This window comes from Notolabrus celidotus, chromosome 1 (genome assembly GCF_009762535.1).
Source record: "Notolabrus celidotus isolate fNotCel1 chromosome 1, fNotCel1.pri, whole genome shotgun sequence".
Classification (NCBI taxonomy): domain Eukaryota; kingdom Metazoa; phylum Chordata; class Actinopteri; order Labriformes; family Labridae; genus Notolabrus; species Notolabrus celidotus.
The window spans coordinates 695,856-719,010 of record NC_048272.1 but is presented as its reverse complement, the minus strand read 5'-3'; the positions used below and the strand labels follow the sequence as shown (position 1 = coordinate 719,010).

Below are 23,155 nucleotides of genomic sequence, written 5' to 3'. Positions count from 1 at the left end.
AAACTACCTCTGCAACTCACCACTGCACTTTATCATATTATTTTAGCCTGTACATATTAGTCAAGCCTATTTGTTGTTTCTTTGTATTTATAGCTAAGGTTATTGTTATTATATTTTCATTTTATTTTTTATTGTAGTTCTTAGTTCTTATTCTTATTCCTATTCTGCCTTGTACAAAGAGAGCACAGTTTACCAAAGTCAAATTCCTTGTGTGTTCAAGCATACTTGGCGAATAAAGCTGATTCTGATTCTGATTCTGATTCTGATTCTTGTGTTATGGGCATAGACTGTAAAAAGGGTATGGGGCGCCATTTCTCCACATTTAGCTCCAAAACGTCATAAAAATGTAGAGTGAATTTTTAAAAGTCACTTTTTTTAAAATCAGATTTAGAGGAATATTTGTGATGTTCTTCAACTTTAATTTTGTTGTGAAGTTAAAATAATTGTTTAATCCAAATGCTAAATATAAATATAAATGCTAAATATAAATATAAATGTTAAATATAAATATAAATGCTAAATATAAATATAAATGTTAAACATAAATCTAAATGCTAAATATAAATATAAATGTTGAATATAAATCTAAATGTTAAATATAAATCTAAATGCTAAATATAAATATAAATGCTAAATATAAATATAAATGCTAAATATAAATATAAATGCTAAATATAAATCGAAATGCTAAATATAAATCTAATTGTTAAATATAAATCTAAATGCTAAATATAAATATAAATGCTACATATAAATATAAATGTTAAATATAAATCTAAATGCTAAATACAAATCCAAATGCTAAATCTAAATCTAAATGTTAAATCTAAATCTAAATGTTAAATATAAATCTAAATGTTAAATATAAAATCTAAATGCTAAATATAAATATAAATGTTAAATATAAATCTAAATGATAAATATAAATATAAATGATAAATATAAATATAAATGTTAAATATAAATATAAATGTTAAATCTAAATCTAAATATTAAATGTAAATCTAAATGTTAAATCTAAATCTAAATGCTAAATCTAAATCTAAATGTTGAATATAAATCTAAATATTAAATATAAATATAAATGTTAAATCTAAATCTAAATATTAAATGTAAATCTAAATGTTAAATCTAAATATAAATGCTAAATCTAAATCTAAATGTTGAATATAAATCTAAATATTAAATATAAATATAAATGTTAAATCTAAATCCAAATGTTAAATCTAAATCTAAATGTTAAATCTAAATCTAAATGCTAAATATAAATCTAAATGTTAAATAGAAATATAAATTTTAAATGTTAATAAATCTAAATCTTAAATATAAATCTTAAATATAAATTTTAAATGTTAAATATAAATGTTAAATGTTGCCCTGCGATTCTTAAATATTTATCTGATATGCAGATTCAAACTGCCGCCTAGCGGAAATACCAAAATAAAAGCTTCATAAAGAGATACAACAGACTTAGCAATAGCAACTTAGCTTGTCCGTACCATAGACTGGGTCAGTTCTGTCTCTGAGTGTTGTGAAATCTCTTTATATCCTCCAAAACTGCATTTACATAATTTTTACAGCGGGCAGTCCAGCTACAACCGGGCTACAACCATAGACTGTAAATAGGCTACAACAGTCTATGGCTACAGTTAGGATATCTGTATCTCTTAATAAGCTTTTATTTTGGTACTTCTGCTAGGCTGCAGTGTGGATTTGTATTGGGCGCTGTTAGTACCAAAATAAAAGCTAAAATAATAAATAATAAAAGTAACATTGTTTCTTCACCGTCCGGTAGAGGGTGCTCGGATCACCTGAATCCTCCCACACTGTCCTCTCGAGGAATGTTACTACCGGAAGTCAGACCTCCCACTTCCGCCTGTTCGTAAGGTCCCGCGCGCGTGTGTCCCGCTCGCTGTGGATGAAGAGGAGAAGTTAAACTTTTATTATCTTTATGAAACTGGAGCGTCCCAAAAAAATGTCAGACGTCCGACACCAGAGATTTCGCAGCTTTCTGACTGAGCGTTTCACCGCCATGGCCGTGGACGTGTTTGGAGAAGTTGAAGCCATAGTGGAGGCGTACTGCGAGGAAAACAAACGCCTGCGGAATGTCTTACACATGGTGCTCAACCCCGAGATAAAGTTACTGAGGATAGGTCTGTTACTATAATTAAACTTACAGCATTGAGACCTCCAGATATCTGTGCATTGACGTGAAACACAAGCTACATGATACACGTCCATGCACAGCTTGTGTTGAAATGCTTACTTCTATAGTTGTGGTGTGTAATGCTACTCGAATATGTATTTATTGTTTATTTATTATTTAAAAAGGACCATGCATATTAATTAACACTTCTGTAAATATGCCAGAGTTTGCCAAAAGGCTAGTTTACATCCATAGTCCCTTGCCAGATGTTAAAAAGGCTCCCTGAAAAAGATGAAGATTAAACAAAGATAAAATAGAGTCAAATAAAATCAAAGTAAGAAGGTAGAGGAGAAACCAAAACACAAACAAACAAACAAAAAAAGAGAAGAAAAGAAAAGTACAAATAGCACTATACAATTAAAAATGACCAGAGGTGGGTGGAGTAAACTGAAATAGTACTCAAGTCAAGATTCAAAGGTTTTTATTGTCAATTTTCACGAGACATACAGGAAAAACGAGACCCTGTTTCTCTCTTCCAGCTTTTAAATATCAAAAATTTAAATATAAAATACAGTTTTATAAAAACAGCCTATGTACACAGTGCAGGTAGTGTAGTGACAGTTTAAAAATGGACAATGAAAATGAAAATAGATAACAGTGCAAATGATATTAAGGTGCAGACAGTGTTCAAGATAATATGCAAATAATAATGTGCAAAAAGCAGCTGAGGTAGAGTCCTTGTATGTAGTGTGTAAGTGTGTGTGTGAGAGAGAGAGAGTGTGTGTGAGAGAGAGTGAGAGTGTGTGTGTGTGTGTGTTACAGTCCAGGGGGCAGAGGGGGGAGGTAGTGAGTGGAGTTCAGAAGTTAAAGTTCTGTTTCTTTACAATGATGTTACTCAAGTAGAAGTAAGAGTACTCATAGAAATAAGTACTTGAGTAAGAGTAAATAAGTACCTAAAAAAAACAACTTCTCAAGTAGTGAGTAACTTGTGAGTAGTATCATATATAAAATTGTATTTTATTGGAAATGCTAATAATGTGAAGAGCACACTGCCTTTAATAAAGTGACATAAATAGGAAAAATGCCAAATTGAATGGTTTACTTTCAAACATTAAAGAAAGAGGAGCTGCACTGTGCTCAAACTAATGTACTCACTTTCATTATTTAAAACAGGCTGAAACTTCAAACTGTGTCTGAGATGTCATCAGAACTCCAGAACATCAATACTCCAACATTACAATAAAACAGATATCTATGCCTTCCAAACTTTCTTTTTTTAAACCTTTAACTTATTTTCAGTACATCTTACTTAAAAACACAACATGAAAATACTAAAACAACTTGGAAGTGTTTAAAAAGGCCGTGAACTCAGTCCTGAAGAATCTCTCTGAGGTGACTGTTGAGCTTCAGAAGGAGCTGTTTTTATCATTATCTCTTATGAGTTAGTTTAGATTACTTTCCAACATTTCTAACATGCTTTTAAGATTTAATATTAACCAGTATGATCCTTAGATTATCTAACTGATAACTCACCATGACATGCTTTTTAAGATTTAATTTTTCTACGTTGAAGCTCAAGATTTCCACCTTTTAGGATTTAGTAAGCAGCTCATAATGTCACTGTTTCTCCTCATCATTTAGAAGTTATGAGAGAGTCTGGATGTTGGGCACAGGGTAAACATGTTCCTCCAAAGGGGACCCAGGTATGATGCAGCCTCTCTCCCCAGCTGTAGGTGGAGGAGGGGGCGGAGCTACACCTCTGAAAATGACTAAAAGCTACATAAAGACATGATATGACAGTCTTTGAGAAAGTGTCCATGGACATAAAATTCATGTTATTCTTCCACTTATATTTGTCATAAAGCTATTGTTGTGCCCAAAACTAAAACTAAAAGTGCATTGTTTAAAAATCTTCTTTCCCTCTTCTCTGCTTGATAGATGATGTACATCACACTGGAGCTACCAGGGGTTCCATATGTCACCCCACTGAGCAGACCGAGGATGTTAGCATGGACATTTCTGAGCCATTGCATATAATCCCTAAAGAGGAGCAACTAGAGTACGATATAAGCTGTGAATCAGCTGAACAGCATGCACTGGAGGGATCCAGTGATGTAACAGACTGGGTGAAACATGACCCAGATGCAGATGACTCAAGTATGCCTCCCATCAGTGACTCCTACGACTTTAAAGTGGTGGAGGTCAACCAGGACTCTTCAGTCACCGCATCAGCAGAAGATGACGATTCTTCCTCATTGGACTCGGATGCACTCGAAGATTGCCCACGACTTTCCTGGAATGGAGTAAGCACAGGTGAAAGATTGGAAACTCGAAACCCCAAAAGAAAGTCAAAGAAGAAAAAGGTAAGTCTGTGTTGATACCATAGACTGTATAAAATATGGACGTAGTATCCGTGACGTCACCCATCTGTTCCTGAGAGCTGTTTTGAAGCAAATCGACGGCAGCAGCCATATTGGTAATGCGGAACTCAACTAGGCAGAGTGTGACGTGGTGTGTCTCTTAGCCAATGGCTGTGTGTTCCCGACCGGGAGTCACGTCAGTCATGTCCTTATTTGGGCAAAACTCATAATCTTAAAGGTGACATATCACGCTTTTTTCATCAATATATATTGGTCTAAGAGGTCCCCAAAACATGTCTTTAAAGTTTATGCTCAAAAAAACACTTTGAAATCAGATTTTGGTCTGCCTGAAAAACCCTCTTCTTCAGTCCTCCTCAGAACACTCTGTTTTCCCTCTGACCACGCCCCCTCAGGAAGTGGATGTGCCTCGGCTGTCCAGCACGTTGATCTAATGTTTACATGTTGGCTGAATATACACGGCTGCTCAGAGACCCACGTTACTTCAACCCTCTGAATCTGATCCAGAATCTGATCCTGACGGAGAGGCGCCTGCAGCAGGACCTTTCTGAAGGATTGGTCACAGATTTAGTGTTTCTTGTTGTTTAATTTGTCAGTATGTCGACGTGTGTCTTGGTACACAGCTATGAACATGTAGCTATGTGGCTGTGCTAACTAGCGCTAGCACTTATCCATGATAAATAAAAATCATCCACTAGATCTTCAAATCTGCAGACGTGGGGAGTAAAACCGACCTCTACCAGAAAGGCAGCCGGACCTTTCTGAACCATTGGTCACAGATTTAGTGTTTCTTGTTGTTTTATTTATCAGTATGTCGACGTGTGTCTTTGCACACAGCTACGAACATGTAGCTATGTGGCTATGCTAATTAGCGCTAGCACTTATCCATGACAAATAAAAATCATCTACTAGATCTTCAAATCTGCAGACGTGGGGAGTAAAACCGACCTTTGGGTTTATTAAGACAGCCTACAACTAGCATGCCTCCCTCCTAAGCTCCTTGTTAGCACACATTTGTGCAGGTAATGAAAAACGGAGGAGGGGTTCAGTATTATTTTATACAGTTTATGGGCTGAACAAGCTCCGAGCTCTGACTCCGTGACAGACCGGATATTGTTGTTACGTAACAAAAACACTGAAGTCTGAAACGGCTCGTTTCACACACATTTACAGAAAGGTGGAGAAATCAGAACAGGGGCAGAATGGATTTCTTTCATTCTCGGGGGGTTTGTAGACAGGGACACATATTTCAGGTAGAGAACCATTAAAAAGTCAATTTTGCATGATATGTCACCTTTAATATTTTCTTAACCGTCACGTTAGAAAAAAATTCACCCCCCGTACAGTGTGTGCCATTAGAGAGATTAGCGTTGTAGGGCCAAGCTGTTTTTTGAACCAGGCTGTAAACATGTTTATTAATGCTGCAAAGATCGTCTTTTTCCCATTCATATCTATGTGGTTTCCGGTGTTTCTGCAGCCAGCCTCAAGCGGATTTTCGATGTATTGCAGTTTATATCACTTCCGCATTGGCTTCATCGTTTGAGACCGGAGTTTGCCGCTTGGTTGATACCAGAGAGTTCCTTGATCAATGCCTGGGAAGAGAAACTGAAGGGAAATATTTTTAGGTTGGGCCCAATACGCTTTCTTGAGATCCCAAGATACTTTCACAAGATCTTGAGAAACCGTTGCAAGATCTTTGGTTTTCTCTGCTGATGGTCACAGACACTGACAATCAACAATGAAAGAGCGCATTAACCCGTGGGAAGGATTTGTTGAATTTTGTTTTCAACTACTCGCCAGCCAGCCAGCATAGGTTTTCACACAGTTGAGAGAGATGAACAGAACTGCAAGGGAACACTGAAAATACAACTGACTGGCTCACTTAAACCTGGACTTTAATTCAGTATAATTTGAAGATGTACACTACCGTTCAAAAGTTTGGGGTCACTTAGAAATTTCCTTATTTTTGAAAGAACAGCACTGTTTTTTTCAATGAAGATAACATTAAATTAATCAGAAATACACTCTATACATTGATAATGTGGTAAATGACTATTCTAGCTGCAAACGTCTGGTTTTTAATGGAATATCTACAAAGGTGTATAGAGGCCCATTTCCAGCAACCATCACTCCAGTGTTCTAATGGTACATTGTGTTTGCTAATCGAGTTAGAAAGCTAATGAATGATTAGAAACATCTTGAAAACCCTTGTGCAGTTACGTTAGCACAGCTGAAAACGGTTTTGCTGGTTAGAGAAGCTGTAAAACTGGCCTTTCTTTGAGCTAGTTGAGTATCTGGAGCATCACATTTGTGGGTTCGATTATTCTCTCAGAATGGCCAGAAAAAGAGAACTTTCATATGAAACTCCACAGTCTATTCTTGTTCTTAGAAATGAAGGCTATTCCATGCGAGAAATTTCCAAGAAACTGAACATTTCCTACAACGATGTGTACTACTCCCTTCAGAGAACAGCAGAAACAGGCTCTAACCAGAGTAGAAAGAGAAGTGGGAGGCCCCGGTGCACAACTGAGCAAGAAGACACGTACAGTAGAGTCTCTAGTTTGAGAAATAGACGCCTCACAGGTCCTGAACTGGCAGCTTCATTAAATGGTACCCGCAAAACGCCAGTGTCAACGTCTACAGTGAAGAGGCGACTCTGGTTGTGATTAGGGTTAGGGTTAGGGTTGTGATTAGGGTTAGGATTGTGATTAGGGTCAGGGTTAGGGTTAGGGTTGTGATTAGGGTTAGGGTTGTGATTAGGGTTAGGGTTGTGATTAGGGTTAGGGTTGTGATTAGGGTTAGGGTTAGGGTTGTGATTAGGGTTAGGGTTGTGATTAGGGTTAGGGTCAGGGTTGTGATTAGGGTTAGGGTTGTGATTAGGGTTAGGGTTGTGATTAGAGTTAGGGTTAGGGTTGTGATTAGGGTTAGGGTTGTGATTAGGGTCAGGGTTAGGGTTAGGGTTGTGATTAGGGTTAGGGTTAGGGTTGTGATTAGGATTAGGGTTAGGGTTAGGGTTGTGATTAGAGTTAGGGTTAGGGTCAGGGTTAGGGTTGTGATTAGGGTTAGGGTTGTGATTAGGGTTAGGGTTGTGGTTAGGGTTAGGGTTGTGATTAGGGTTAGGGTTAGGGTTGTGATTAGGGTCAGGGTTAGGGTTAGGGTTGTGATTAGGGTTAGGGTTAGGGTTGTGGTTAGGGTTAGGGTTGTGATTAGGGTTAGGGTTGTGATTAGGGTTAGGGTTAGGGTTGTGATTAGGGTTAGGGTTAGGGTTGTGATTAGGGTTAGGGTTGTGATTAGGATTAGGGTTAGGGTTGTGATTAGGGTTAGGGTTAGGGTTGTGATTAGGGTTAGGGTTGTGATTAGGGTTAGGGTTAGGGTTGTGATTAGGGTTAGGGTTGTGATTAGGGTTAGGGTTGTGGTTAGGGTTAGGGTTGTGATTAGGGTTAGGGTTGTGATTAGGGTTAGGGTTGTGATTAGGGTTAGGGTTGTGGTTAGGGTTAGGGTTGTGATTAGGGTTAGGGTTAGGGTTGTGGTTAGGGTTAGGGTTGTGATTAGGGTCAGGGTTAGGGTTGTGATTAGGGTTAGGGTTAGGGTTGTGATTAGGGTTAGGGTTAGGGTTGTGATTAGGGTTAGGGTTAGGGTTGTGATTAGGGTTAGGGTTAGGGTTGTGATTAGGGTTAGGGTTGTGATTAGGGTTAGGGTTGTGATTAGGATTAGGGTTGTGATTAGGGTTAGGGTTGTGATTAGGATTAGGGTTGTGATTAGGGTTAGGGTTGTGATTAGGGTTGTGATTAGGATTAGGGTTAGAACCAAACCCAAGCAAACCGAAACCAGAACCGAACCAGAACCGAACCAGAACCGAACCAGAACTGTACCAGAACCGAATCAGAACCAGAACCAAACTTAAACCAGAACCGAACCTGAACTGAATCGGAACTGAACCAGAACCATACCAGAACCGAGCCAGAACCATACAGAACAAGAACAGAACCGTACCAGAACCGTACCAGAACCGTACCAGAACCGAACCAAACCAGAACTGTTCCAGACCCAAACCAGAACAGAACCAGAACCGAACCAGAACCGAACCGGAACCGAACCAGAACCATACCTGAACCGAACCAGAACCGAACCAGAATCGTACCAGAACAGAACCGTACCAGAACCGTACCAGAACAGAACTGAACAAGAACCGAACTCAAGCAAACAGAACCAGAACCAAACTCAAGCAAACAGAACCAGAACCGAACTCAAGCAACCAGAACCAGAACCAAACTCAAGCAAACAGAACCAGAACCAAATTCAAGCAAACAGAACCAGAACCGAACTCAAGCAACCAGAACCAGAACCAAACTCAAGCAAACAGAACCAGGACCAACTCAAGTAAACAGAAACAGAACCAGAACCAAACTGAAGCAAACATTATTAATGTCCTCAGGTTGGCATTGAGAAATATCAGATGCCTCAGCTTGGATGAGCTGATCAGATTTTTCCTCTCCGTGAGTATTTGCCCGGTCTTCAAGAAGACTCTCTCTGAAGGAACAGATGTAGCCAGGATACACAGCCTCCCCTCCATCACCTGTATCCTATATCCTCACATGTGATTGGCCGCATGGCCGCCATGCTGACCAATCAAAACAGAGTAAGCCGGCTCTCTCTCGATGCGAGCCGGCTCTTCTGATTCACTATAAAGCATCGGCCGCAGCTTTTGATCATGACACATCACTAATGTGTTCTAATGTGTTCACTAATGTAATCTGTGTTACAATTATGAGGAGTCTTGGACATTTTTCTCACCTGTAAGGGTTCCCTGGCTCCAAAAAGTTTCAGAACCCCTGCTCTAGCTAGTAGGAGTGCAAACCCCCGATAGTGAAAACAAACGGAACAAAAAGAGCGACACAGAAACTCCACGTTGTAGACATCGCTGATCCTAATAGACATCGCCATGCAGGAAGACAGTTTACATTTTTTTAAATCTCTGAGAGATCTTCAAATACAGAGTGCGTCTTTACACCGGTGCATTTTTTTTCAGAGTTTACGGTAACTCAAATAAAAAAACGTGACATTTTTTATATCCAACACTTAGCAGGATGAACATCAGGATTAAGCAGGTATATTTTGAGTCTGAGTTGAGTTGAGAAACATTTGTGTCATTCAGTTCTGTTTAGGTCATTAATGCACTCTTCCTCTGATCATTACTATTATTTAATTATTTCAGTGAGGCAGCTTCCTGATTCCTTTACAGGCTCTTTTGTTTTTTTCTTAGCTCATTTTATATTTTTTGAGAAAAGAGAAAGCTGAGATGTTGCCCATCATTGTTACTTGGTTGCACTAATAAAGTGAAGTGCTGTACATCTGTGGTTGCATTATTCTATTATCAATTTGCAATAATTTTTTAAGTATGTAAGAGATGATTTCATTGATAGCCATAGACTACATGTCTTTCAATGTAGACTTCCACTGAGAGGAACATATTAGACTATTTAGGAACTAAATTAGGAACTAAATTTAGACGGTCACACCAGCTTGTGACGTCACAGATACTACGTCCATTAATTGTAAAGTCTACAGCGTCGGCGTTTTGGCGGTCTACACGCCAGTCAGAAGCTCTGAGGCCGTGTCAGGAATTAAGCACGTTTTTAATCGTTTTTAGGGTAGCTTTTAATACAGTTCTCTCAGGCACTGAATGTTTTTAACACAATGTTTTAACACAGCCGAAGACTGTAACGATCGACTCACAGATCTTCACTTTTAAGCCCTCTGGCCACTACACACCGGGCTGCCACTGCTTCCTGCCTCAGTGGCGACCATAACCGGGACTGATTTTAGCTCTACACCTGTTACAAGGACAACCTTACTTGCCGGATACCTAACCCCCGCAACAGGCCCAGACACTGGGCCTGTGCCGGTAAGTGCCGCTTCCAGCAGGACCTCTACCTGTCTTCCAAACAACTTTCCGCTGTGGGCTCCCGTTGTGGAGCCCTCGCGGGTAAGTCTCACTCTGTGATACTGCCTGTTACGGATCAGAATCCTAGCACTCTACCCTTCTACCGACCACTTTTACTGGCGATAGCTTGTGTTTCCCCCGCAGCTTCACACACCGGACCCAAGAAGTATGCCTCCACTCACCTCACCATCCGGATGCGATAGCTGTCTCCGCCTGACCCAGAAAGTGTCGGAGCTGGAAGGGAGAATATCCATCCTGTACCAGATCAAGGATGAAGAACGGTTCCTCGACTCCATGGTCACCCTAGGACGCGCTGCCAGCAGCTCACCTGCTGAAGAACTGGATTCGACAGTCCCGTGTGCGGACTTCGCTGCCCATCCGGCAGGCTACTGGTCCCAGCTAGGAGCTAAGCCTAAAGCCCCTGTTAGCTCCACTCCTAGCCAGAAGGTACCATGGACAACTATCCACAAAGGCAAATATGGTGGGCACCCCCCCGCCCCCCAACCGCCAGCTCTCCAGGTAACCAACAGGTTTTCCATCCTGGACGAGCAGGACTTCCCCCCACTTGCTGACAGCCGCATGGCGCGATCCTCCCCGGAGTCGGATGAGTCCGTGTCCTCGCAGCCATTATCCAAGGGGGTGTCCAAGTCGTTCGCCGCCACTGCTAAACTTCACACACGGACCCTGTCTTCACGGCCGGGCTGTGTGCAGTTCACTCCTCGCCCTGCACCCAGCGGCCCAGTACGGGGCCCTGAGTCCAGGGGTGCACGCACTCGGGGGCACGCTCGCGCTCCCTCTCCACAGCCTGGCACCACACAAACCTCTCAGGCAGCACACGCCCCGGTTCGGACCCCCGAGCCCCCTCACCCATCTTCACTTATCATCGGTGACTCCATAGTCAAACACATACGATCCAAAACGGCTTCCACGTATTGCTTCCCCGGCGCGAGAGTTCTGGACCTGGTCCGGCAGGTTCCGGCTCTCCTGCGCAAACATCCCGGCGCCAGAAATGTAGTCATCCACGTCGGCACCAACGATATCTCCAGCCATCAGTCCGAAGCTCTTATGCGTGATTTTAACAGTCTTTTTAAATTACTTGAGGACTGCAAAAAATCCGTTTTTATCTCCGGACCTCTCCCCTCCTTCCATCGAGGCGTAGAGCGTTTCAGCCGGCTGCTCAGTCTCAACTCCTGGCTTCAGTCGGTGTGCACTTTGCACAAAGTAGCGCTGATTGACAATTTTAACTTGTTCTGGGAGCGTTCATCATTTTTTAACAGAGATGGTATTCACCCCAGTCCACTTGGCTCCCGTGCCCTTGCAGCAAACATTTTCCATGCCACCTCCACTCTCAAACACACCTGACTAATCACTCATACCGCACACCTGGACACTGCACCTTTTACAGAACGGACCCCTTCACTGCCACTTTCATCCAGCACTTTGCGCTACGGAGGTAAAGCCCCGCCCCCCACCAGTGCCGTCTCTCAAATCCCGGTGATCATAACGAACAGACCCACTACCAGCAGAAACACAGTCACATCACGCAGAAACCCGTATAATTTATTACAGACCATCGAAAATCCATCACCTCCAACTCCCAACACAGGCTCACTAAAAATGGCACTTTTTAATGTGAGATCCCTGTCAAACAAAAGTTTTATTTTGAATGATTTTATTTCTTCTAACAGCTTGGATTTTATGTTTTTAACTGAATCCTGGTTGCAGACCAATGATTTTAGCCACCTCGTCAAACTGTGTCCGCCTCACTATAGTTGTTTTAACCAGCCCAGGGCCACTGGTCGTGGTGGTGGTATAGTGTGCGTTTTTAGAAAAAGTTTTAAATGTCATCAAATCACCCTTGATGAATTGTCTTCCTTTGAAGCACTCACTTTTAAACTGTGTGGTCCCCATCCGGTTGTTTTTGTTTTAATTTACCGTCCTCCAAAACCTATTGGCAGCTTTTTAGCAGAACTCCCAGAATTTTTATCCACTCTTGTTTTAAATTATGACAGAGTTGTTTTATGTGGGGATTTTAATATTCATGTTGATGACCCGAATAATCATTATGCAGCAGATTTTTTAAACATCACTATGTCTTTTAACTTTGAACAGCACGTGAACGGACAAACACATAATCGTGGTCATACTCTCGACCTTGTTTTTACCCTGGGCATGACAATATCTTCCATATCATTACTTGATTTGACTATATCTGACCACAAATGTATCGTTTTTAACTGTGATTCACCAGCTGTAGACACTGTTCCACCCCACTCACTGTGCTCTCGCATCTTCAACGAACATAGTGCCGCAAAATTCTGCCAAGTATTTGAAAGCCAATGCCCTCACCCACCCGTAAATTCACCTACCAATGACTTAACTGACCTTTTTAACTCTACGTGTCTATCCTTTTTAAATACCATTGCACCTTTTAAAGTAAGGTCTAAGTCAGCCAAAAGGAAGCAGCCCTGGATTGATGAAAATATCCGTAACAATAAAAGGAACTGCAGAAGGGCAGAGCGCAAATGGAAGAAAACTGGCTTACAAGTACACTACAACATCATGAAAGACCTTTTATCTCAATACAACACCTTGGTTAAGAATGCGAGAGCACAGTATTTCTCTGAATTGATTTTAACTCATCAACACAACCCTCGGTTTTTATTTAAAACGGTCGATCAACTTGTAAATCCAGAACCCCCTCCTGCCCCAGTTTTTAGTAACACTGACTGTGAGAAGTTTTTATCATATTTTACTGAGAAAGTGGATTTTATCAGAGCCTCGATCACTCCTGATTTTAATTACTCTGACGTCCCTACTAAATACGACGGTTTTAATCCCTTTTATCAGTTTTATCCAGTTACTTTGGTTGAACTTTTAGAAATGGTATCACATATGAGAGTGTCCTCCAGCCCTCTTGATGTGATGCCTACAAGGTTTTTACTGAAAGTAATGGATTCTGTGGGGCCTTGGCTGCTTTCCATTTTTAATAGCTCCCTGTCCAATGGTTGTGTCCCTGATTATTTTAAAAATGCCTGTGTCCATCCTTTGTTAAAAAAACCTGGACTGGATCCTTCCCTTCCCCAGAATTACAGGCCCATTTCTAAGTTACCTTTTATTTCAAAGATTTTAGAAAGATTAGTGTCCAAACAACTCCTCTCTGTGCTGGAAAATAACAAGACTTTTGAAAAATTCCAGTCTGGCTTTCGCAAGCATCACAGCACGGAGACAGCACTACTTAAAGTCACTAATGACCTTTTAATGGCTGCAGATCAAGGCATGTGCTCAGTCCTTGTGCTCCTGGATCTGAGCGCAGCCTTTGACACTATAGACCACAACATTTTATTGGACAGATTAGAGCATTGGGTAGGGGTTTCTGGTACGGTTTTAGAATGGTTCAAATCTTATTTTAATAATAGAAGGTTCTGTGTGTCTGTAAATAATTATGTTTCTGGTTTTACTGAGGTGAAGTATGGTGTGCCTCAGGGGTCGGTTTTGGGTCCGATTTTATTTTCCTTGTATATGCTCCCCCTGGGGCACATCATAAGCAAGCATGGTGTTTTATTTCATTTTTATGCAGATGATTCACAGTTATACCTGCCCATCAGACACACAGACCCTGGCATGCTGAGTTCACTGAATAATTGCTTGTCAGAAATAAAGAGCTGGATGTCAAGAAACTTTTTACAATTAAACTCAAACAAGACAGAGATCATTTTAATCGGACCACCACACATGACCAAGCAGTTACTGCCATCTGCTGGTCAAATGGCGAACCACATAAAACCTGTTGCAAAGAATCTTGGCGTCTGGTTTGACAGCAATTTAACATTTGAGCATCATATCACAAAACTTGTACAGTCGTGTTTTTACCACCTCAGAAACATTTCTAAAATTCGGTCCGTTTTAACTTTTAAAGACACTGAGACGATTTTACATGCTTTTATCTCATCACGCCTGGACTATTGTAACAGTCTTTTTAGCAGCCTGCACAACAAATCACTTGATCGTCTCCAGACCGTACAGAACTCAGCTGCCAGGGTTTTAACCAAAACCAGAAAATTCGACCACATCTCTCCGGTTTTAGCTTCCTTGCACTGGCTCCCTGTATGTTTTAGAATTGATTTTAAGATTTTACTGATTACTTTTAAAGCCCTGCATGGGCTTGCTCCGAGCTATATAGCAGACCTTTTAACACCCTATGAGCCGACACGTACATTGAGATCCTCGGGCAGAGGTTTACTGTGCATTCCAAACACTAAAATGAAAACAAAAGGGGACAGAGCGTTTGCAGTAAGGGGTCCGACGCTCTGGAACCTTCTGCCCGAGGAGATCAGGTCTGCTGAGTCAGTGAGCTCTTTTAAATCCCTTCTTAAAACATACTTTTATCGCAGAGCCTTCCCGGATTTTATCTGAATTTTATTTTATTTTAACCGTCTTTAAGAAATATATTTTGAAAGAATTTTATTCCTTTAGAGTTCTTTTAAGGGAATTTTATGTCTTTTAAAATATGTTTTATTTCTTTATCTTGACTTGTGTGTTTTTATGATCTGCCTGTTTTATTTGCTACCCATGTAAAGCACTTTGTAACCTGGTTTTGAAAGGTGCTCTACAAATAAAAATTATTATTATTATTATCATCAATGAAAATGTCCTGGAAAATGATCTCTGGAAAAGAGTGGGAACCCTGATCTAGTTGATTATGTTGTTTGATTTAAAAGTCTGGTTTGTTGATTCTTCAATGATTTATTCTTTTTTCCTTTAAATTGTACTCCAAAACAGAAAAGGCGCTCCCTGCAGAAAACTGTGCTGGAATTACCAAGGTAAGAATATCAAGATTCAATGTAATCCCAATTTGTCTGCTTCCTACAGTCCCCTCCAAAAGTATTGGAACAGTGAGGTCATTTCCCTTTTTTTTTGCTGTAGACTGGAAACATTTGAGTTTGACACCAAAAGATGAACACGAGACAAGAGATCAACATGTCAGCTCTTATTTCCAGGTATTTACATCTGGATCTGATACACAACTTAGAAGATAGATTTGTAAAGGAACACCACATTTTTAGGTGAGCAAAACTATTGGAAGAGATACACTTTGGTAAAGGTTCATCTTTGTCTCATCAGTCCATAAAACTTTGTCCCAGAATTGTTGAGGCTCATCTCTGTACTTTTTGGCAAAATCCAGTCTGGGCTTCCTATTCTTTATGCTAGTGAGTGGTTTGCATCATCTAGTGTAGCCTCTGTACTTTTGTTCATGAATAATTAATCTTCATTGATGATGTAACACATGATGGCAGCAGCAAAATGACAGAAACATTTTGTTTGCCAATTTTAAAGAAATATGCAACCAAACTGATAAGTAGATCCTTCTTCATGCAGCAAGATAATGACCCCAAACACACTGCAAAAACAACAAAGGAGTTCATCAGGGGCAAGAAGTGGAAGCTTTTAGACTGGCCAAGTCAATCTCCAGACTTAAAGCTGGGGTTGGTAGTCAGATTTAGATACACTTTTTGTTATACTGGTTAAAATGATCTTTCTGTCCCGATGGTAATCAATACATAATGTGTTCTTAAAAAAGAAGGAAGAAAAGCTGCTATCTACAGCCGGAGTAAACCTGGGAAAACACCAACCAATCAGCCTTTTTTGGGTGCCAAAATTTTAAACCATTCAAATCCCGTCCTGCCATTCTGCCCGCCTCCTGCACGTACATTTCCCCGACGTGCACTCCGAGTCCCCGTCTCCTGCCTCTGCTTCCCCTGACTCTATTTACTGCTCCTCTCGCTCCACCTCAGGCCTGTCCCCTCTGACCTGATGAGGGGCTTTGCTCAGGACTGTAGTCCGGATCAGAGTCTAAAAAGCTCTCACCACGGGGCTCTGACAAGCAGAAGAATGAATGACATTTAGTAAGTCCTACAGAAATGTAGATGTACTGTAGCGTCTGTCCGGACGCTGTAGGGATGACGAGCCGATTGGTGAACACGTTGATCTTTAATAACCGGTCACTGTCGGCCGTTACCACGCCAACCAACAAAACAACAATCAAAGTTTGAATGAATGAAGAACTTCTCCTCTTGTCTCTCCTCTCTCCCGCTCACACACTCTACACCTCTCCTGATGCCTTCACTGACCGTCAACACTGTAGGAATTAAGAACATCTACACTGAACAGGTTTAACAAACAGTAGAGCTGTTACAGTATTATATATGTGTTATAACTTTTCTCCTGATATCGTGTCACCAGTACAACTGGATAATGCTAGCATGACAGTTGTGAGTGCTAACAGCAGCCATGTTTATTTGTGTTTTTAACTTTCACTATGAGAATGTTTTGGTGAGGACCAGTTTTGAATCAGTCACGATCATATGGTCGCAAGTCAGCGGCGCTCGTGCATGGGGGGGGGGGGGGGGGGGGGGGGGGGCGCGTCGTTTTGGAGGAGCTCTGATGGAGGGGGGGATGGGTTAGACGGAGTCCTGAGGAAATACTACATTCAAATTCATGCTAGTTTTCCGAGACTGCCAACCCCAGCTTTACACCCTATAGAGCATGCATTTTACCTGCTAAAGAGGAGACTGAAGGGAGTAACCCCCCAAAACAAACAACAACTGAAAGAGGCAGCGGTGAAAGCCTGGAAAAGCATCACAAAAGAAGAATGCAAAAGTTTGGTGATGTCAATGGGTCACAGGCTTGATGCAGTTATTGCAAGCAAAGGATTTGCAACAAAATATTAAGTCTTATTCACTTTAATTTATTTTAATTGTATCTGTTCCAATAGTTTTGCTCACCTAAAAATGTGGTGTTCCTTTACAAATCTATCTTCTAAGTTGTGCATCAGATCCAGATGTAAATACCTGGAAATAAAAGCTGACATGTTGATCTCTTGTCTCATGTTCATCTTTTGGTGTCAAACTCAAATGTTTCCAGTCAACAACCTCCGCCCCATTTCTCACCTCCCTTTCATTTCCAAAATTCTAGAAAAAACTGTTGCCTCTCAACTTCACTCCCATCTCACCTGCAATAACCTCTATGAAAAATTCCAGTCCGGTTTCCGTCACAGCACAGAAACAGCCCTCCTCAAGATAACTAACGACCTCCTCATGGCAGCTGATTCCGGTCTCATCTCCATCCTCATCCTCCTCGATCTGAGTGCGGCCTTCGACACTATTTCTCACCCCATACTCCTCAATAGACTCTCCTCCATGGGCATCACTGACACCCCCCTGCACTGGTTTCACTCCTACCTCACAGGCCGCACTCAGTTCATCCAACTCAAATCCTTCACTTCACATCCCTCCCCCGTCACTTCAGGTGTGCCCCAGGGCTCTGTCCTGGGGCCCCTCCTCTTCATCACCTACCTTCTCCCACTCGGCAATATCTTCCGCAAATTCGGCATCCACTTCCACTGCTTCGCGGATGACACCCAGCTCTACCTCTCCAGCAAGCCCGACTCCACTCTCCCACCCTCCTCCCTCACCCTCTGTCTCTCTGAGATCAAGTCCTGGTTCACCTCCAACTTCCTTCAACTCAACAGCAATAAAACAGAACTCCTCCTTATAGGCACCAAATCCACCTTATCCAAAGCTGACAGTTTCTCCCTCTCCATCGACAGTTCAACAGTGTCCCCCTCCCCCCAGGTAAAGAGTCTGGGTGTCATCCTCGACAGCTCACTTTCTTTCAACTCTCACATCAATAGCATAACCCGGTCTGCATATTTCCATCTCCACAACATCAACCGTCTCCGCCCCTCTCTCACCCCTCACACCACTGCTATCCTGGTCCACAGTCTTGTCACCTCCCGTATCGATTATTGTAATTCACTCCTCTTCGGTGTCCCTCACAAATCCCTCCCATAAACTTCAACTGGTCCAAAACTCTGCAGCCCGCATCATCACTAGAACCCCCTCCTTTCACCACATCACCCCCATCCTCCAGCAGCTCCACAGGCTCCCGGTCAAACTCAGAATCAATTTCAAAATCCTCCTGTACACATTCAAGGCCGTCCACAACCTCTCCCCCCCGTATCTCTCTGATCTCCTCCACATTGTCACCCCCTCTCGCTCCCTCAGGTCTTCCTCCTCCCTCCACCTTTCTGTGCCCCCTGCCCGTTTCAGCACCATGGGGAGCAGAGCTTTCAGTCGCTCTGCTCCCCAACTCTGGAACTCACTCCCACCGGACATCCGAAACTCTGACTCACTACCCCTCTTCAAATCAAAACTCAAAACCCATCTGTTTCAAACTGCATTCCCCGCTTCATTTGCACTGCTTCATTTTTAACTTGGTGTTACTTTGCTTGTTGTTTTTATTTATCTTATCGTGTTCTTTTATTTATTGTGTTTTTTATCTGTCTGTAAAGCGACCTTGAGTGCTTTGAAAGGCGCTTCTAAATAAAATGTATTATTATTATTATTACAGCATAAATAAGGGAATTGGCCTCACTGTTCCAATACTTTTGGGGGGGACTGTATTTGCTTGCACTGTATAAGTAATAATCAAACCTTTTTGTATGCAGGATGATGCCTTCCAAATGTGTTATTCCAACCCCATCTGATTGCCAGTCCTTTCTGTCGAGGCTCACTGAGGCCTTCAAGGATTTTCCGGAGGACAAAAAGCCTCTGATAACAAAAGTGGGCCTCTCAGAGGGTGTAGACTTTGTGGACTGTGCTTTCGGTAAAGTCCCTAAAGGTTCCCCCTTGTCCTACCAGTGCCCTGTGCCATCAAGTAAGGATTATCAGACTCATGATCACGCTTCCCCTCGCCCACAGCTTCCCTTGTCATATCATACGCTGGAGCCAGTGCTTGATTTTCCTTCATCCCTTAGTACTAGAGAGCAGGAACACGTGGACATCATGCAGATTACCTGGGAGAATGCACAATGTCTGGAGAGTTCCACACGTCCTCCACATGGACACAAGGAGCTAGCTGAAGAGCTGCTGAAGCTGCGCCTGACCAGCCGTTTTCGGGAAATCTGCATACTCAGACCAGGAAAAAGTAATGCTGACCACCTGATATTCAAGATTCAGAAGGGAGGTCGCAAGTACAAGAACTCACAGGTAGACGAAGAGATAAAGTCTGAAGCACTGAGGGAATACTGTCGCCTTGTGTGTGTCAACTGGTCCCCCTGTGGGCTGGTCGTCCACCCTAATGCACCGTGGCTCGGGGCGCTGCCTCACGGGTTGGTGTATGACCCCAAGGAGAAGCCCAGTTACGGGCTTGTGCATGTCAAATGTGTTCAGTTCAGGAGCTTCATGGACTGCAGTTTCCTGGTCTGCAAGTACGGAGTCTTGCAGCTGAAGAAGACCCATCCTCTGTATTGGCACATGCAAGGAGAGATGATGGTAGCTGGCATGTCCTGGTGTGATCTGCTGGTGTTCTCCAACGAAGACTTACTGGTTCAACGCATCTATAGAGACAAGAGCGTCATTGACATCATGAAGAAGAAGCTGGATAACTTCTTCTTCTACTACTATCTACCAAGTCTGGTTTAGACTGGTGTCACACTGCTGATATACACACTATGTGGTTCTCCACAGAGGGGTTGTTGCACGTTTTAACAGATTGTGATACTTTCAGATTACTCCTTTTTCCCTACATGATTGCAAATAGATAATCGGTTTCCTTTTTGAGTTCATACTGCTGAAGAGGCCAGGGTGAAGCCTCCGTATAAGTTAACATTTACAGCTAAACTCAGATTCACCTGAAACAAATATTTCTAGGACAGAACCAGGAAATGACGGTTTATATCACAGTCATAACTGGAGAGGCAAATTTTGCTTTACTTATGATCTTTACATGTTTGCATCTCATGTTGATTACTGGACTTCAAAAAGGAAAAGAGTGTTCATTTCTTAACATCATAAATATTGAAAAGTGAGAGAATAACCATTGGGTTTTGAGATGGTGTTGCATGCAGTATAAAGTTGAATTTAGGGTGTTATTGGCCATGTTTGTCCATTTTACTACTCTCTGAAGGAGATCTGTTCTTGGGCTGCGTTGGATGTAAACCCTTTAAGATTATTCATGTGTGGTATGAAATGCCAGATAAATTAATCTACCTCAATTCTAAAACTTCAACCCTGAAGTTATAATTCTTTATGCCATTTAGTTGAGTCAAGCTACACACGTCTACAGACACAAATATCCACATTTGGGCATGACTTAAGCAGAAGGTTTGAATGTTCAAAAATAAAACTTTAAATCATTATATGTACCTCACTGCTTTTACTGTTTCCAGCACTGCTCGACTGTTTTCATCTCTTTACTAACTCCTCAAGTGTTCACCTTTAGTAATGAAACAAAATAAACAATTCAGCCTTTAACACAAAACTACATCCATTCATACAAGATTTATCAACAGTTCTCAGTGCCTACACGTCATCCAACACTGCAACTGAAATTGTCATTGAGCTCAATTAATTCATTGTAGCGATTCATGTTTTATATAACTATAAAGCTTATAGTTAGAGCTGGATCAGGCTTGGACCAGCTTTTGTTATGCTGCTATAGGCCTAGACTGCTGGGGGAACTGGTGCACTGACACACTGGGATCCCAGCTCACCCCCTTCATCACTTACTTTAACTCTTCCTGTCCCATTAAAGTTACTAACCATAAACCTTTCTGGAGTCCCTGAGCTCCCTTGTCTCGTAGGTCCCTCTACCAGTCAGGGTCCGGGAGGCAGACATCCTCTCCACTTTTAAGAGTAGGCTTCAAACTTTCCTTTTTGATATAGTTTATAGTTAGAGCTGGATCAGGCTTGGACCAGCTTTTGTTATGCTGCTATAGGCTTAGACTGCCGGGGGAACTGGCACACTGACACACTGGGATCCTAGCTCACCCCCTTCCCCCCCAACCCCTTCATCACTTACTTTAACTCTTCCTGTCCCATTAAAGTTACTAACCATAGACCTTTCTGGAGTCCCTGAGCTCCCTTGTTTCGTAGATTCCTCTGAGCTGCCGTAGACGTCCTCCTGCTGCGGACGTTCTGGACTCCAGCGGCAACAGCTTCTACTACTCGTCTCATCACTATCACCTCTCTCTCTTACTCCCCTCTATCTGTCTTTCCAGACCCAACTCGGTCGAAGCATGATGGCTGTCTAACATGAGCCTGGTCCTGCTGGAGGTTTCTGCCTGTTAAAAGGAAGTTTTTCCTCTCCACTGTAACTAGCTAAATACTGCGATGTGCAATGCTCATGATGGATTAAGGTGGGCCCTTAAAAATCAGGCACCCTCGTATCTTAAAGAGCTCATAGTGCCCTATTACCCCTCTAGAACTCTACGCTCCCAACATGCAGGCTTGCTAGTTGTACCTAAAATCTCTAAAAGTAGTATGGGAGGTAGAACCTTCAGTTATCAGGCCCCTCTCCTTTGGAATCATCTACCAGTCAAGGTCCAGGAGGCAGACACCCTCTCTACTTTTAAGAGTAGGCTTCAAACTTTCCTTTTTTGATAAAGCTTATAGTTAGAGCTGGATCAGGCTTGGACCAGCTTTTGTTATGCTGCTATAGGCCTAGACTGCCGGGGGAACTGGCGCACTGACACACTGGGATCCTAGCTCACCCCCTTCCCCCCCAACCCCTTCATCACTTACTTTAACTCTGCCTGTCCCATTAAAGTTACTAACCATAGACCTTTCTGGAGTCCCTGAGCTCCTTTGTCTCGTAGATTCCTCTGAGCTGCTGCAGACGTCCTTGACTCCAGCGGCAACAGCTTCTACGACTCGTCTCATCACTATCACCTCTCTCTCTTACTCCCCTCTATCCCTCTTTCCAGACCTAACTCGGTTGAGGCATGATGGCTGTCTAACATGAGTCTGGTTCTGCTCGAGGTTTCTGCCTGTTAAAAGGAAGTTTTTCCTCACCACTGTAACTAGCTAAATACTGCGATGTGCAATGCTCATGATGGATTAAGGCGGGCCCTTAAAAATCAGGCACCCTCGTATCTTAAAGACCTCATAGTACCCTATTACCTCTCTAGAACTCTAGGGCTCTGTTCCATAGTCCAGGGATGTCAAACATACGGCCCGCGGGCCAAAACCGGCCCTCCAGAGGTTCCAATCCGGCCCCTTGGATGTCTTTGCAAAGTGAAAATTTTGCAATTTTTCAATAATATTTTAATATTCATTCATAGTGCTGATGGAGCACACGTGAACGGCGCTCTGGGACTTTACAGTTTGCATAATCTGATGGATTATTATTTAACTACTATTTTATAATGTTAAACTACCTCTGCAACTCACCACTGCACTTTATCATATTATTTTAGCCTGTACATATTAGTCAAGCCTATTTGTTGTTTCTTTGTATTTATAGCTAAGGTTATTGTTATTATATTTTTATTTTATTTTTTATTGTAGTTCTTATTCTTATTCCTATTCTTATGCCTTGTACAAAGAGAGCACAGTTTACTAAAGTCAAATTCCTTGTGTGTTCAAGCATACCTGGCGAATAAAGCTGATTCTGATTCTGATTCTGAAATTCACTTCATGATCCAATTTTTCATGAATCATTTTTTGCACTAAAACCTAAAGGTTATTATGTTATGATTTTACTGGTCTGGCCCCTTCGAGATCAACTCCAGCTGTATGTGGCCCCTGAGCTGAAATGAGTTTGACACCCCTGCCATAGACTGTAAATAAAAAGGTCTGTTCCCTTGTTTGCTCCTCTAGGGGGCGCTGTGCAGTAAAGTGGGCA

The 23,155-nt window shown here is 41.9% G+C and overlaps 1 protein-coding gene across 1 annotated transcript; it reads left to right on the top strand.

Moving 5' to 3' along the window:
* Window positions 1–1,829: 1,829 nt before the first annotated feature.
* LOC117815809 lies at window positions 1,830–20,669 on the top strand. Its single transcript, XM_034687751.1, has 4 exons — window positions 1,830–2,153; window positions 4,085–4,509; window positions 15,251–15,291; window positions 18,978–20,669. The coding sequence occupies exons 1-4, from the start codon at window positions 1,952–1,954 to the stop codon at window positions 19,951–19,953; spliced, it is 1,644 nt and encodes a 547-aa protein (XP_034543642.1). The 5' UTR covers window positions 1,830–1,951; the 3' UTR covers window positions 19,954–20,669.
* The last annotated feature ends 2,486 nt before the right edge of the window (window positions 20,670–23,155 follow it).

Coding starts and splice junctions, on each gene's coding strand:
- LOC117815809 (XM_034687751.1), top strand. CDS start 1,952: ATGAAACTGGAGCGTCCCAAAAAAATGTCAGACGTCCGACACCAGAGA. Junction 2,154..4,084: donor GATAAAGTTACTGAGGATAG/GTCTGTTACTAT, acceptor TCTGCTTGATAG/ATGATGTACATCACACTGGA. Junction 4,510..15,250: donor GAAAGTCAAAGAAGAAAAAG/GTAAGTCTGTGT, acceptor ACTCCAAAACAG/AAAAGGCGCTCCCTGCAGAA.